The 12,413-nt window shown below is 33.6% G+C and overlaps 2 protein-coding genes across 3 annotated transcripts; both read right to left on the minus strand.

Moving 5' to 3' along the window:
• Positions 1–1,476: 1,476 nt before the first annotated feature.
• LOC140985128 (probable E3 ubiquitin-protein ligase RHB1A) lies at positions 1,477–4,725 on the minus strand. Of its 2 annotated transcripts, none has more exons than XM_073452882.1 (6): positions 4,543–4,725; positions 4,021–4,105; positions 3,375–3,504; positions 2,553–2,925; positions 2,006–2,115; positions 1,477–1,855 (listed from the first exon to the last, which is right to left on the minus strand). In XM_073452882.1, the coding sequence occupies exons 2-6, from the start codon at positions 4,026–4,028 to the stop codon at positions 1,832–1,834; spliced, it is 645 nt and encodes a 214-aa protein (XP_073308983.1). In that variant the 5' UTR covers positions 4,029–4,105; positions 4,543–4,725; the 3' UTR covers positions 1,477–1,831. The 2 variants fall into 2 exon arrangements, with proteins under 2 accessions (XP_073308983.1, XP_073308984.1); XM_073452883.1 differs by having other exon boundaries at positions 4,563–4,706.
• A 1,241-nt stretch (positions 4,726–5,966) lies between these two features.
• On the minus strand, positions 5,967–11,803 carry LOC140984716 (uncharacterized). The gene is made up of 14 exons (XM_073452281.1): positions 11,319–11,803; positions 10,517–10,575; positions 10,231–10,339; positions 9,997–10,106; positions 9,854–9,922; positions 8,947–9,507; positions 8,052–8,587; positions 7,890–7,954; positions 7,448–7,527; positions 7,255–7,359; positions 7,037–7,176; positions 6,800–6,928; positions 6,453–6,605; positions 5,967–6,369 (listed from the first exon to the last, which is right to left on the minus strand). Exons 1-14 carry the CDS (start codon positions 11,485–11,487, stop codon positions 6,216–6,218), a joined length of 2,439 nt encoding a protein of 812 aa, XP_073308382.1. The 5' UTR covers positions 11,488–11,803; the 3' UTR covers positions 5,967–6,215.
• Positions 11,804–12,413: the final 610 nt, after the last annotated feature.

Genomic DNA, 12,413 nt, shown 5'->3' on the forward strand with positions numbered 1-12,413 from the left:
AGATCAAATATTTATTATATATAACAATAAAATTTAAATATATTATATTTGCATAAAATAATACATCAATATTTATCATAAAAAAATTACAGAATACATCATTACTTCCGAATCTATTAAAATTTAGAACATTGCTCTTGTATATCACGAAGATCCATCAACTCGAACACCTCGACAATGGTTGATTTTTTTCATGTGATATGGTCAACAAATTTTTTTGAAATTTATGTTTTTTTTTTTTAAAAAAATATGTTATAAATTTGGAAACTTCATATTCCCTATATTGTTCAAATATTTTTTTGGCGTGCACTTCATGAGTTTATTCCTGCCGAATTGAATTTGCAGAGACATCTTCCAGTGAGCGAATGTTATATGCTTTGTGGAGCGCAAGAAGCATCTATGAGTCATTGTTTAATTTTATGTCCCTTGGTAGATATAATGTCAAAGACCGAGTTTGAGTTTTATGTAATGTATGCATGAGCTATTTGGTAAAAGCTATGCCGATTTAAACATTATCATCATAAGCAACAATTTTCGATTTTTGTTTGATTGAGTGCAGTCTTATTTGGATGAATTCTGGAAAACTACGAATGCAAGTGTGGTTATAGATCTGGATAATCATCAACTCAGAGAGAAAAAGTGGATGAAACCTCCAGTGGATGTTTTAGACTTGATGTGGATGCCGGGTATAATGAGCTAAGTGGTTGCTTTAATGTGGGTGCTATGATTCATGATTATCTTAGCTCGGTTTGTGCTGCTTCAACAAGAGGTATTCGTTTTCCATGATCAATTGTAGCTGCAGAACTTAGTGTTATGCATCACTGAATGTTGCTTGCTCTTCTAGGTGAGTGTAATCTGGTTCGAATTTGGTCGGATTCTTTCTTAGTTGTCCAAGCAGTGACTTCAACTTCGAAAAATCTAAACCTGAAAGCAACTCTGTTTTAAATATTTAAGATCTCTGACACATGATAAATTTGATAGTTTTTGTCACGTCAGTAGAAATGCAAACAAATAGAACGCACTGCCTTATCTAATCATTCACCTGTAATGTGGGTTGAAAGATCTTTTTTGTTTTTTTTAATGGTTGATTAATGTAACTAAGATTGATTTATCTATTGAATAGATTTATAGATATTCTAAGAAAAGAAAATAATACCAAAACACTAGACCATTTTCCTCTCTTTAAACATGTTTCCTAAAATAAATTTTCTTCTAAGTTTAATTTCTCACTACTATCTTGAAATACTCTATAATAAAATTATTATATAATTCGATACTATATTTCAAAAATTTAAAAATAACGCATACCAACAAAAATTAAAACCCTTTGAAGTAAAATCACTAACTCGATATACACTCATGCTAAGTGGAATTTATGCACAAATTTGAATAAAACCCAGCTACCAGTATCATTGAATTGAATCGAGTAATGTACAAAAACACACACAATTTGAGCACAAAGAAGCTACTGGAAAATAAATAAGAAGCGTCCACATATCTATACATTCTTTAAATCTTCACAACTTACAACATTGAATATGATGAGCTCTTTTGCACTGCAGTTGGCTCCCTAGTTACAAGAAATCGCTAATTATGTATATGGAGAAATTTCTTAGCGTCGAATAAGACACCGGTATGCCTTGGGGAGATTCGAGTAGTTTGACATATATATACATGGATAAATTTACTACTTTTATTGAATTCGGGATCTCTAACTGTATTTAGATGGTCTTTGAATCCAATATACGAGTAAAGAATGGCGTGGTTCTGCTGGTTTATACATCGGCAAGCTACAAATCGAAAAACCAAAGAAGTATGCATCTTGGAAGTTTCATACACGTTCATAAATCATTTCCTGCATGTTCAAGAATTAAAATGTCCATTTGTAAAGATCACAAGAATCTAGTCAAGTCTTTTATTGATAATTTCCAGAAAGTTAACAACCTCAATTTTGCAGAGTTACATATCCAAGTTTCGTGATAGAGAACGTGTAGTATTGACGAACCTGATCGCAGATGGGGCACATATTGCTTCTTTCCTTCCATTCGAGTATGCATGAAAGGTGAAAGTGATGGCTGCACTCGGTCAAGATTTTAGGGTTCTCCTTATCATACTCTGCAGACAAAATTGTGAAGGATAGAAAGATTAAAATTGTGAATTAGAACAAATATTGAACCATTAAATAAGTTGACGAAAATGAAAGAACGTGTAAGAAAGCGATCCTCCAGTACAGTGCAAGGCTATTCGCTGAAAGTCTAGTATGAAATCAGTGCCTCGTCTCCAACAAGTGAAGTTTCTTCGAAGAATTTATTAATCTTTTAACGTTAACAAGATAATATACCAAATATTATAAGCATTAAAGTTATAGACTCTAGGATATTATGTTTAGCTTCATAAATAAGGATGAGTCAACTGCAGTTGAGCCAAGAAACTTCAGACTTGGTATCAAAAGTAGCCAATCGAAATCATAATAACTAATCGCACAGTGGCGGTGAAAATGTAAAGAACAAATGTAGCATACTTCTGGGGGCAAGATATCCAACAGTACTCACCTTCAAGACAGGTGGGACATGTATCATCTTCGTCCGTTGAAACTGTAAGCGGTTCCGACTTCAAAAATTCAAGATCAACTTTCTTCGGAGAAACGGAAAGAATTTCTGATTCTTTCAAGCAATTTGCTTCTTTAAGAACTATGCAGCTAGGCTTCTCCAGCGTGTGTGCACTTATAGTCACTTCTCCAGACTCGGGATCCGTAGATTCTGGGCGCCCAAAAACTAAATCATATGGAAGAGGAGCGGGAGGGGGTCGATAAGTGTCGGGAGTTGACATATTTAGGTTAACGTCGATTAACAATGCAGAAGCTCGTACGGTAGCCATGCCATCATGAGATGTTAGGGAATCATGCTCTTCTGAACCTCGTGGATACTGTGGAATGGAGTTCACATATTAGAATTGATTATAAAAAATTGGGAAAGGAAATACCATTTTCTAAAATATATGGGACTAAATTCATGGGATGACTACAAAGCTAAATGTAATAAATGCCTCCAATCATCTTGGGTCCATTCTGAAAGACGTTCGTCTTCAAAGCTAATCTACATCAACACTATACTTCAATGGAGTTCAAACCAAATGTATTGAGATTGCTTTCTACTCTATACTCCAATGCTACATTTCTACGAATTTCAAATAACCAAAAAAAGTTCTCATACTTTAACAAGAGGAAACTAAATATTACCAGATACCAAATGTCCGTGAGTATTAGAAATACTAATAAAGAAACACATACAAGGATATTCTAAAATCACCAGAGGGTTATTAGCAAAAAAAAATTCAAAATAGGGTTGGTAAGATTGATAAATAAGATGACTCACATAATAATACACTGGTGTTCCGTGAAACTGATGCTTCCTGGAAGAACAACAGCAACCTCCCATTCCACCAAGTTTCTTACTTAAAAGCTCAGACCTTGTAACGCTTTTCAACTCCTTTTGTTCCCAAAAGCTATAAAATCCAAAGGATGCTCATGATTACATCACAAGAATCTGTTATTAAAGAACAAAACAAGAAAATAAATACGAATGTTACTCAAGAGAGAGATTGCCCAAGTCCATTTATACAATTCTCAAGAATTTAATTGAGTCGATGTGAAACATCTAACAAAGTGAATAATGTTTGTGATCACGAGTGTTCCCAAAACGACAGGAAAGCAATAGTAACCACATTAAGAGAGAAGCTTATGGAACATGTTAAACTACTTCAAATCTCGAGGTGACCCTCTTTTCCTCCACCATGCTCACCTTATCTTTAATAATGATACAATTGTGTTACTGTGAAGAGCAACATGCTTGGCTTAACTACGAGTCATGAATGAATACTGAAGATGATACTAAATAAGGACTAAAGCAGCACGCGAATTGCAGAAAACACATTAACATGAACTCCAGTGCAGAGCCAGTATTGAGATCCATTTTCCCGTGTTCACCAAACTTTTGGCTCTGTCACCGATGAAATCAGTACCTACGCATCCAAATTCTCAAACTTCACAAGACAAGCAGAATTCCATGGGAAAGGGGACACAAGGAGTGGCCTACCCCGCGACAGACTGAAAAAGTCAAGTGAAAGTGTAAATTTTCAAAAAATGTAAGTTTTAAAGCAATGAAATACATTATGACGTCGCCTCAACAACAGAACTATGATGATTCAATATACACCGATTCAATCTTTTCTCGATTCCAATGTCAAATCCAAGCACATCATCTCCGCTTACTTAAAAGCGGAAAAAAACAAAATCTTTACTCAAATAAGTGCCACAAATGCAAAAGCTAGTCAACACACGGAAGAAACAACACCAGATAATTAATCTTATCCAAAAGCACTCAATAATTCAGTACAGTACCACGCAAAACCAAATACTGGGGAAAAAAAAGCTCAAAAATAAAAACAACAGGAAAAGAAAATATCATTTCCACAGAAATTAAGCATCCCATCAAAACAAAACTGCAGAAAAACGCACATTTTTTTACAATCATAGATACCCACCCACGAGCAAGGAGTTTTACCAGAGAATTCTGGTAAAATAAATTGTGAACAGTAGCTCTAGCTCGAGGAAAATTAAAGGGTTTTTATCCCATCAATCCAATGAGCCCCCGCCTTTTAAATTCTCGTCAAGATTGAGGAAATATTTGCCAGTAACAGCAAGCGAGGGCTTACGTGGGAATGAACAGAAGTTTCAAGAAGTCAAAAATGGTGAATAGATTGGCACGTAAAGCATTTTTGGGTGGTGGTTAACATTTTCTTTTATGATAATATACAGATTTGTATTTTATTCAGATTTTATTCAGACAGCAAAATAATAGAATAATGAAAAAATTATTAACAAGAAACCTACGTGTCAAGAAACATGGTAAAATTCGATTTGGGTTTAACATGAAATATTTCCAATTTTTTTTTAGGAAACAAATATTCTTTGTTGTATCTATCTCTTCTCTTTATAATAAATAAAATATATATAATTGTCAATAGGTGTACTCCTTGTTCCCACTGTCCCAGTTGTGTATTGTAGCTCATTAAATTTAAAATAAAGTTGGATTCATAGTTCAAGGAAATTGATATTTTTCCGTCTAAAACAAATATTTTAAATTTGAAACTAAGTAAACTTAAAACGAAAACTTAAAAATAAATAAGTAAAATTGACTAGAATCATTGTAAAATTAGACAAAACTTTGGATGCAAGATTGTTTTCTCTAAGAGTATCCGTATTCGTTCCCGTTATATCATTCATCATCTCATAAAAAATATCATGGTTCACATGCCACATACACATTATATTAGCATATATATTCTCTCACATTCATTTTAATATTAACACTAATTATTTTTAGGTCACTCTGTCCATTCATTAATCTTATTCTTATTTTACATTAAATAAATTCAATTTCAAATTATTTACACGAAAAAACTTCGGTAATTTCATCTATTTCGAAACATGATTTAAGAAAAAAATTTAAAAAAAATTGAGATGATGAAACAGAAGAGAAGGTTTTTGGAGATGTAGAATAATGTGTTTTGATATTTAAAATAATTTGTGTAATGTGTGAATATTTATACATGAATATTCGATTTTTTTTTATTAAATAGACGTTAATTAACCTTAAAATAATCGTTAAAACAATTTTTTAATTTTTTTTAATAAAAACAATCATTACTTTTTTTAATTTTAAAAATTAATTACTCATTAGTTGAATTATTTAAAAATATAGATTAAAACTAAATAATATAATATATGTATAAATTGTAAACAAAAAGGTCATGCATCTATGGGAGTGGATCACAATTGTCTTCTCTCTTGTCTAGATGTCAGTTATAACCCAATTGTGCATTTGTTTAAACAACAAAATTTGTGTTATAACACAGTTTTGACAGACCAATGCAGATGCTCTAAACACAATGCACGCTCGCATAGCCGTTTACTCAAATCCAAAATTTATATATCAAGAAGCGATTTTTGGTAAGATCAAATGTGAGCACAATACTTTCAAAATTCACAAATTTTCACCCTATTGAAACATTTTCTGAGTTTCATATAACAATATACACCTATCCTTCTCATGTTTATTGTTGTATAACCTCACCTTGTGTAGCTACGGAAAATGAAATTCATACTCGGCGCATGTAAACCTGATATACGACTACTATAGAGTTGCAAACGGTATCTAACTTCCACGTATTTGCTCGACTCCGGTGATTGAATCTTGTCGAGCTAATCCGTAGCTCCCACCAGACGATCTTTCGTTCTCACAGTTCATAACAGATGCTTTCGAACAGAGGAAAAGGAACGAAGACGTATAGATGGATATATGCCACAGGCTGCATGACGATTTGAACCAAACTTGAGATATTCGAAAAGAGAAAGAAAAGAAATATTTTTGTTTGGAATATGTATTGTATACCTGTGCCAAATCCAGTAACTTTCTGTGCTCTCCATTTTCCAGCTTATCCCAGCCATTGCTAATGCAGCGAAACCAGCAAGAATGAATCCCCAGCGAAAGCGTTTTATAATCGTCTTGATGATGTTACGGATCCAACTCTTTACAGTTTCCCATCTGTATTTAAATTATCAGATAAGGATAAATTTATTACATGATGATCGTTAATATTGGTAGTTGTACTCGCATTAATCATATAGTATGTATCAGACTTTTAATGAAAGATCCAGCAGATGGGAGGTGGTTGACAATGATCTCACAGTTTTAACGCACCTACCATAAAATTTTTTGCAGTAAGATGATTTACATACCCGTGAAGAAGATTTATATTAAACTCTGTTGAGGAGAATAGTGACCGATAACGAGTGCAGAGCTCGATTAGCAACCCAACAAGAAGACCAAGCGCTCCAATGGCTATTACAAGAGCTATGTTTGAAGATCTGAATAAAACCCACTTTCCAATCAAATGAGATGATGCAATTCTGTTGAACGAACAAACCAGATACTACATATAGTATACGCATGTTGTATTGACGGACAAAAATTACCTCGTTGGACCAGTTTCAGCCATGAGAGCTGTTAGAATTGCAACGACTGTGTGTATTGTCCTTTTCGAAACTTCACTGATGGTGGATAAGTACACAAACGTACTAACAACAGCCATGAAAGAAAGCCAGAAGTCCAAGAACTGGAAGAAGCATACAACCAAGGTCAAGCCATAGATGAGGAAACCTGATCAAACTCGAGACCTATAATAATTTAATACCTGCAAGACGTGGAAAGATAGCACGCACCATGTCCCTACATCACATGCATGATACAGAGCACTTGAGATTCCACTTGACATGAAAAGAACCCATTCTGCAAATGCCTAGAGAAAATCGACTTTGAAATGCAGATAAAGCGAGGGCTAATATTTCTTGGTCTTTGATCCTTAACGGATTTTTAAGGCTGAATACCTTATTTCGGAGGGACCAATAGGCTGGGAGCATAGCAGCAGCATTGGATGCTATTAGGAAAATTGATTGTCGAATGTGACCTACACAAGATTTCATGGTAACACTCAAAAGCACAAGACTAAAACAATGACAATTCCAGAGGATGGTTGTAGCCCACAAGTAGAGGTGGATTTAGGTGCGAATAAGGGGAGCAATCGCCCTCTCGGACTAGAAAACTTTTGAATTTAATGTATAATTTTTCTAAAATTAGAAATTTTGCTTCCAGAAGTCCATTAAAGGAGTCCTACCCTAAAAATGCTACCCTCCTTTCGTTATGCAAGTGTGGTTCTTGTATTTATTAGCAGGCTATAATTTTGGCCCATGTAAAACAAGGAAATAGGTGACTAGAAGCAAAAAAAATGAAGAAGCATTTTTTAAGATTTATATAAGCAAATAAACCAACCTTGATGAGATACAAGTTCTATACTACAGTCAAAGCCTCCGTGGTTCCGATCACAAGCACAATAGCTGATTCCAAGGCACAAAAACAGAAGATAAACAAATTAGAGAAAGTTTAGCTATTTTTATTCAACTCAATAAATTTCAGAAGATAACACATTCAAACCTGTAAAGAGTCAGCCCACTAGTATCTAAAACAGATTGACACGTTCCATGAGAAGAGCACTTCCGAGGACACCTCTCTAATGATAAGGATATCATAGTTTGACATGTGGAACCATAAGGAGAACTCAGTCGCCTCAACCCAAAACTCCAGGTTCCGCCTCTGACAAATAATAGGTAAAAACTAATTTTATCGTCATCCGAGTCATACAATTTGAAAAACATTGAACCATTGCTGTTGTTTGTGGAGTTTGCATAGAAGTAATCCCAATCCTTCAGAGACGGCAACCCTCCATATCTTGCGTATATCTCATAACTTATCTTCACATCAGATGCAATGTGCACGTGGATACTTCCTCCAGCAGCAGCAGATGGAATATCCAGGAGGAAAAAGGTCCAAAAATTGTTGGTACCTTCGCCATTAGAAAAGTTGCCCAAGAGAGGTTCAAGAGGAAAATTAGTAGAATCTGGTGACACTTTTTGATTTAATGGCACATAATAGGATTCAAAAGGGATAGATGGATTTTTCCGAAGTACCGCCTGCAGAAAAATGATTCTCAGCAAGCTAATAAAAACTCAAATTTCTCAAAGATAAATGAACCTGATGTCGAAGCTAGACTACGTAGACTACTTTCAAAGATTATAACATGCACTAGAATAAGTTATGAATATCAAAAGGAAAAAATCCCCGTCCCATAAGCCCAAAGTTTAGATCCAACAATAAACTTGAAGGAACTGAGTTCAAAGACCAAATCTCACTTGTCCATTAAGTTTAAGGGCGTAAATCTTGGAGGATTGATGTGCTGAATCTCAGTTATTAATATATCCTATACAATGAACAGACTACTCAATGTTGATCATAAAGAACTTCACTGAGTAACAGAAACTTGAAATTCTACCTGAAGAACATATCTATCAAATGTGCAGTTCAATCCAGCCTTGTTTTCAGGACATTGAAAAACTTGCAAATCCATTAAATAGCACAATTTCAAGCTATTTTTCTGCATTCCCTCACTTTTATTTGAGACGTCTATGGGTTGAATGATAATGTACCAACTGCCAGCTTTTGGACGGCTTATTACCAAAGGGGATTTACTGATGTCACTCGAAAAATCAAAAGCAGTTTTGAGCGGCATTGAGTTGAGTCTAACATAACACATCAAACCACTGCTATCGGTGACATTTGATGCTGTAATAATTAGCTCCTCGGTGAATCCTACCAAATCCAGGGAATAGACTTTCGATCCATCATCTTCATGACAAACTACACCATTGGGATTTCTGCAGGAAATAACATTTTTGGCTATCCCACCAAACGTTAAACTGCTGGTTGTATTATAGTTTTCTTCACAAGAAAGTGAATTAATGGTTTGGTTGCAGAACTGGCCAACCACCATTGAAGCTGTGCATCCTTCCACAGTAATATTGGCTCTGAAGGAGTATCCTGAACCTCTATTAATCTGTTAAATATAGAATTAACGGTAGAAGATAAGAGAGCATTGTAAGTGAGTTATGTCAAAATTAGCGCATATGGAATTTCGAAGTGTTTAGCATTAACGAGCTCTTCTATAATTATGATTTCAAGAAATTATATGTAAGGTCGCATTCGCCACTATACTCCAGTTATCATGATACAATTTTTAATTATTTATACTATGTAGTAGCTCAAGCAACACGTTTTCTATCATAGTGCCACATAGGCAGCCACACATGATAGAAGGGGTATGTGTTACTCCTTCAACATAATTAGTAAACAAATTCTCCAATTTACAAATAACATTGTTGAGAACCAATTAGAGAAAGTACCATTTTAGACTGTGTCCTCACTGGTCCTATGCCGTTAAATAGCCCGAAATACCACGTTCCTGAAGAAATCTGTACAGAAACTTAGTTCATGTTCGGAATTGTCTACTCTAGGCATCTGCTGCATAAAAGGTTGCCAAACAAACCTGCTCATTTGTCACTATCAACTGTATATTCTTCTGCATTGGATAGCACTTCTCAAAATTTTGAAGGCTTTGATTCCCAACAAAAGAATTATTTGAGATGTAATCTATAACTACAATATAAATAACTTCTTTAAGTAATATACTAAAAATTTTCATCACAGAGAGAACAAAATTTGGTCGACATGGTGTTTATCTAATCTTTGTTTATGATAAAATTACCACCAAACAGTTTACCTAGGCTGGTTAGAGTTGTATTATAAACATCAGGAAGAGGAGGGCTCCCTTCACGAAAGCATAACATGGGCAGAGAGCTTGCGGTCGCATTTTTTATTTCACTGAGATCCTGTTAAAACCACACATCCTCATTAAAAATGTGAAAGTGTATTAAATATCGCACGATGACTTGTGTAAATATTAAGTAGAACAATTAAGTATCAAGAAAAAGGACATGAAGATTGAAAATATTTTTTATTCTATAGGTGCACTTATAAGTAATCAGCACGCCTGTACAAAGACTTACAAGGTCTACATCTGATTCCAAAGCCAGAGACATTGAAGAGAACCGCGGTGGCAATTCAACTGCAATGAGGCACACGGACATCGAAACTCTAAGTTATCGCATGAATAAACGTCACACTATCTAAACACTTATGTTAATGCTTATAAACAAAAAAAAATATTCTTTTAAAAATCAAAAGGATTTAATTAAGTTCCGCAAGGCCAAGATTTAGATTATCCGGAATACCATCTTCAAACTGTAACTTTTTTTAGTCCCCACCACCGAACATGACAATCCAAAATGCTCATGAACAACAAGGTATTGAAAAAGGAGCAATGAGACCAACATTCCGGTAATAAAATATCGGAGTCGAACTCAACATCGAACATCAACAAATTTTTTTTTTAGTATTTTGAACTTGACCCACAAGCTAACAACTTTTAAGCTCTGGAAATACATGAACTCGTGAGAACAATTAAAAAAAATTATAGAGCAATAATCTATCTAGATTATAGCTCAATTGACCAATACAAATCAGATGCATTCCCCCAAAAAAACATTAAAAGAATTCAATACAACTATATAACACACCAAGTATCACAACTAAAAATTCTTCAAAATACTAAAACCATACAGAAGAGCTAATTAAACCCAAACGATCAAGAATTTAAACCATCAAAAAACACACTCAGACATGTATATATATATTAAAAGAACACCAAGAACACAAGTTTAAATTTTGCTCAAGATCATTCATAATTCACAAAGAATCATCAAAAAAGGGAAAAAAGAAACAAGAAAAGCAAAATTGAAGTAAATTTACCTCTTAAATAACGCCAATCATATGGTTTGAGGAAAGTTTGTGCATATGCAAAGCTCGAAATAGTGTAAGTATTGACCTGACCACTTTCTTGAGAATTGCACATATGCAAACATCCAATAAATGCCAGACATATATTCAGAAAAGATTGACCCAGGATCCAATTTACCATCTTCGACAATTTTATTCTGTTTCCACTTTAAACAATCAAAGATTCACGAAGGTACAAATATAATCTGAACAATTAACTAATTAAAAATTAAATAAAATGCCTTGAAAATAACAAATATATGAATATGTTTGTGTATTTATATATATAAATAAATAGGGTGTTTTGGTGATGAATAAACTTATGACAATCCGGGGATCAGAATCTGGCGAATTTTCTATGTTATTTTCTGGATTTTCGGTCCTGACTGGGTTGACTGATGTTTATGTACTTGAACAAGAACGAAAAGGAGCGTAAAGGTCACGCGCATATTTTAATGACTCAAATCTTTGCATTTGTACATAAATCCTTTATTACATAATACACACACATGATTATATTATTATTATAGTCGGGCTATAATAATAAATTAATAATGTAATAATTTTTTTAAAATATTTTTTTGTAGTTTTAGTACTTTGTTACGTAATCATTGACTTAATTGTACATCATTATAAAATCTACGTTCCGATTTAAATAGTAAAATAATTAATCTTTTTTTTTTTGGAAAAAATAATAATGGATATTTTAATTTTCGCATTAGTGTGGTTTGTCATGCACAAGTTTTGTGGAAAAATTTACAATTATAGAAAACGTTCACTTTATTGATGTGCTGACATATTGATAATTATTTATATATACACAACAATCGGGTGAATAATAATAATAAGATTTTTCGATAGACAAGTATTATGAGTATTACGATTTTTGTTGTGAAAAAGTAAAAATTTAAGGTAAAAAGTAATAATCTCAAACTCTCAAAATTATCACACTACACACTTTATAATATTTTTCTCTCAATTCAATTGTGTTTTTCTTCACAAATGAGAGATTTATTTATAAAATTTCTTTGGTAATAATCCAAAAAATAAAATACATCATTACCTACA

Source organism: Primulina huaijiensis, chromosome 9 (assembly GCF_012295235.1).
Source record: "Primulina huaijiensis isolate GDHJ02 chromosome 9, ASM1229523v2, whole genome shotgun sequence".
In the NCBI taxonomy this organism is placed as follows: Eukaryota; Viridiplantae; Streptophyta; class Magnoliopsida; order Lamiales; family Gesneriaceae; genus Primulina; species Primulina huaijiensis.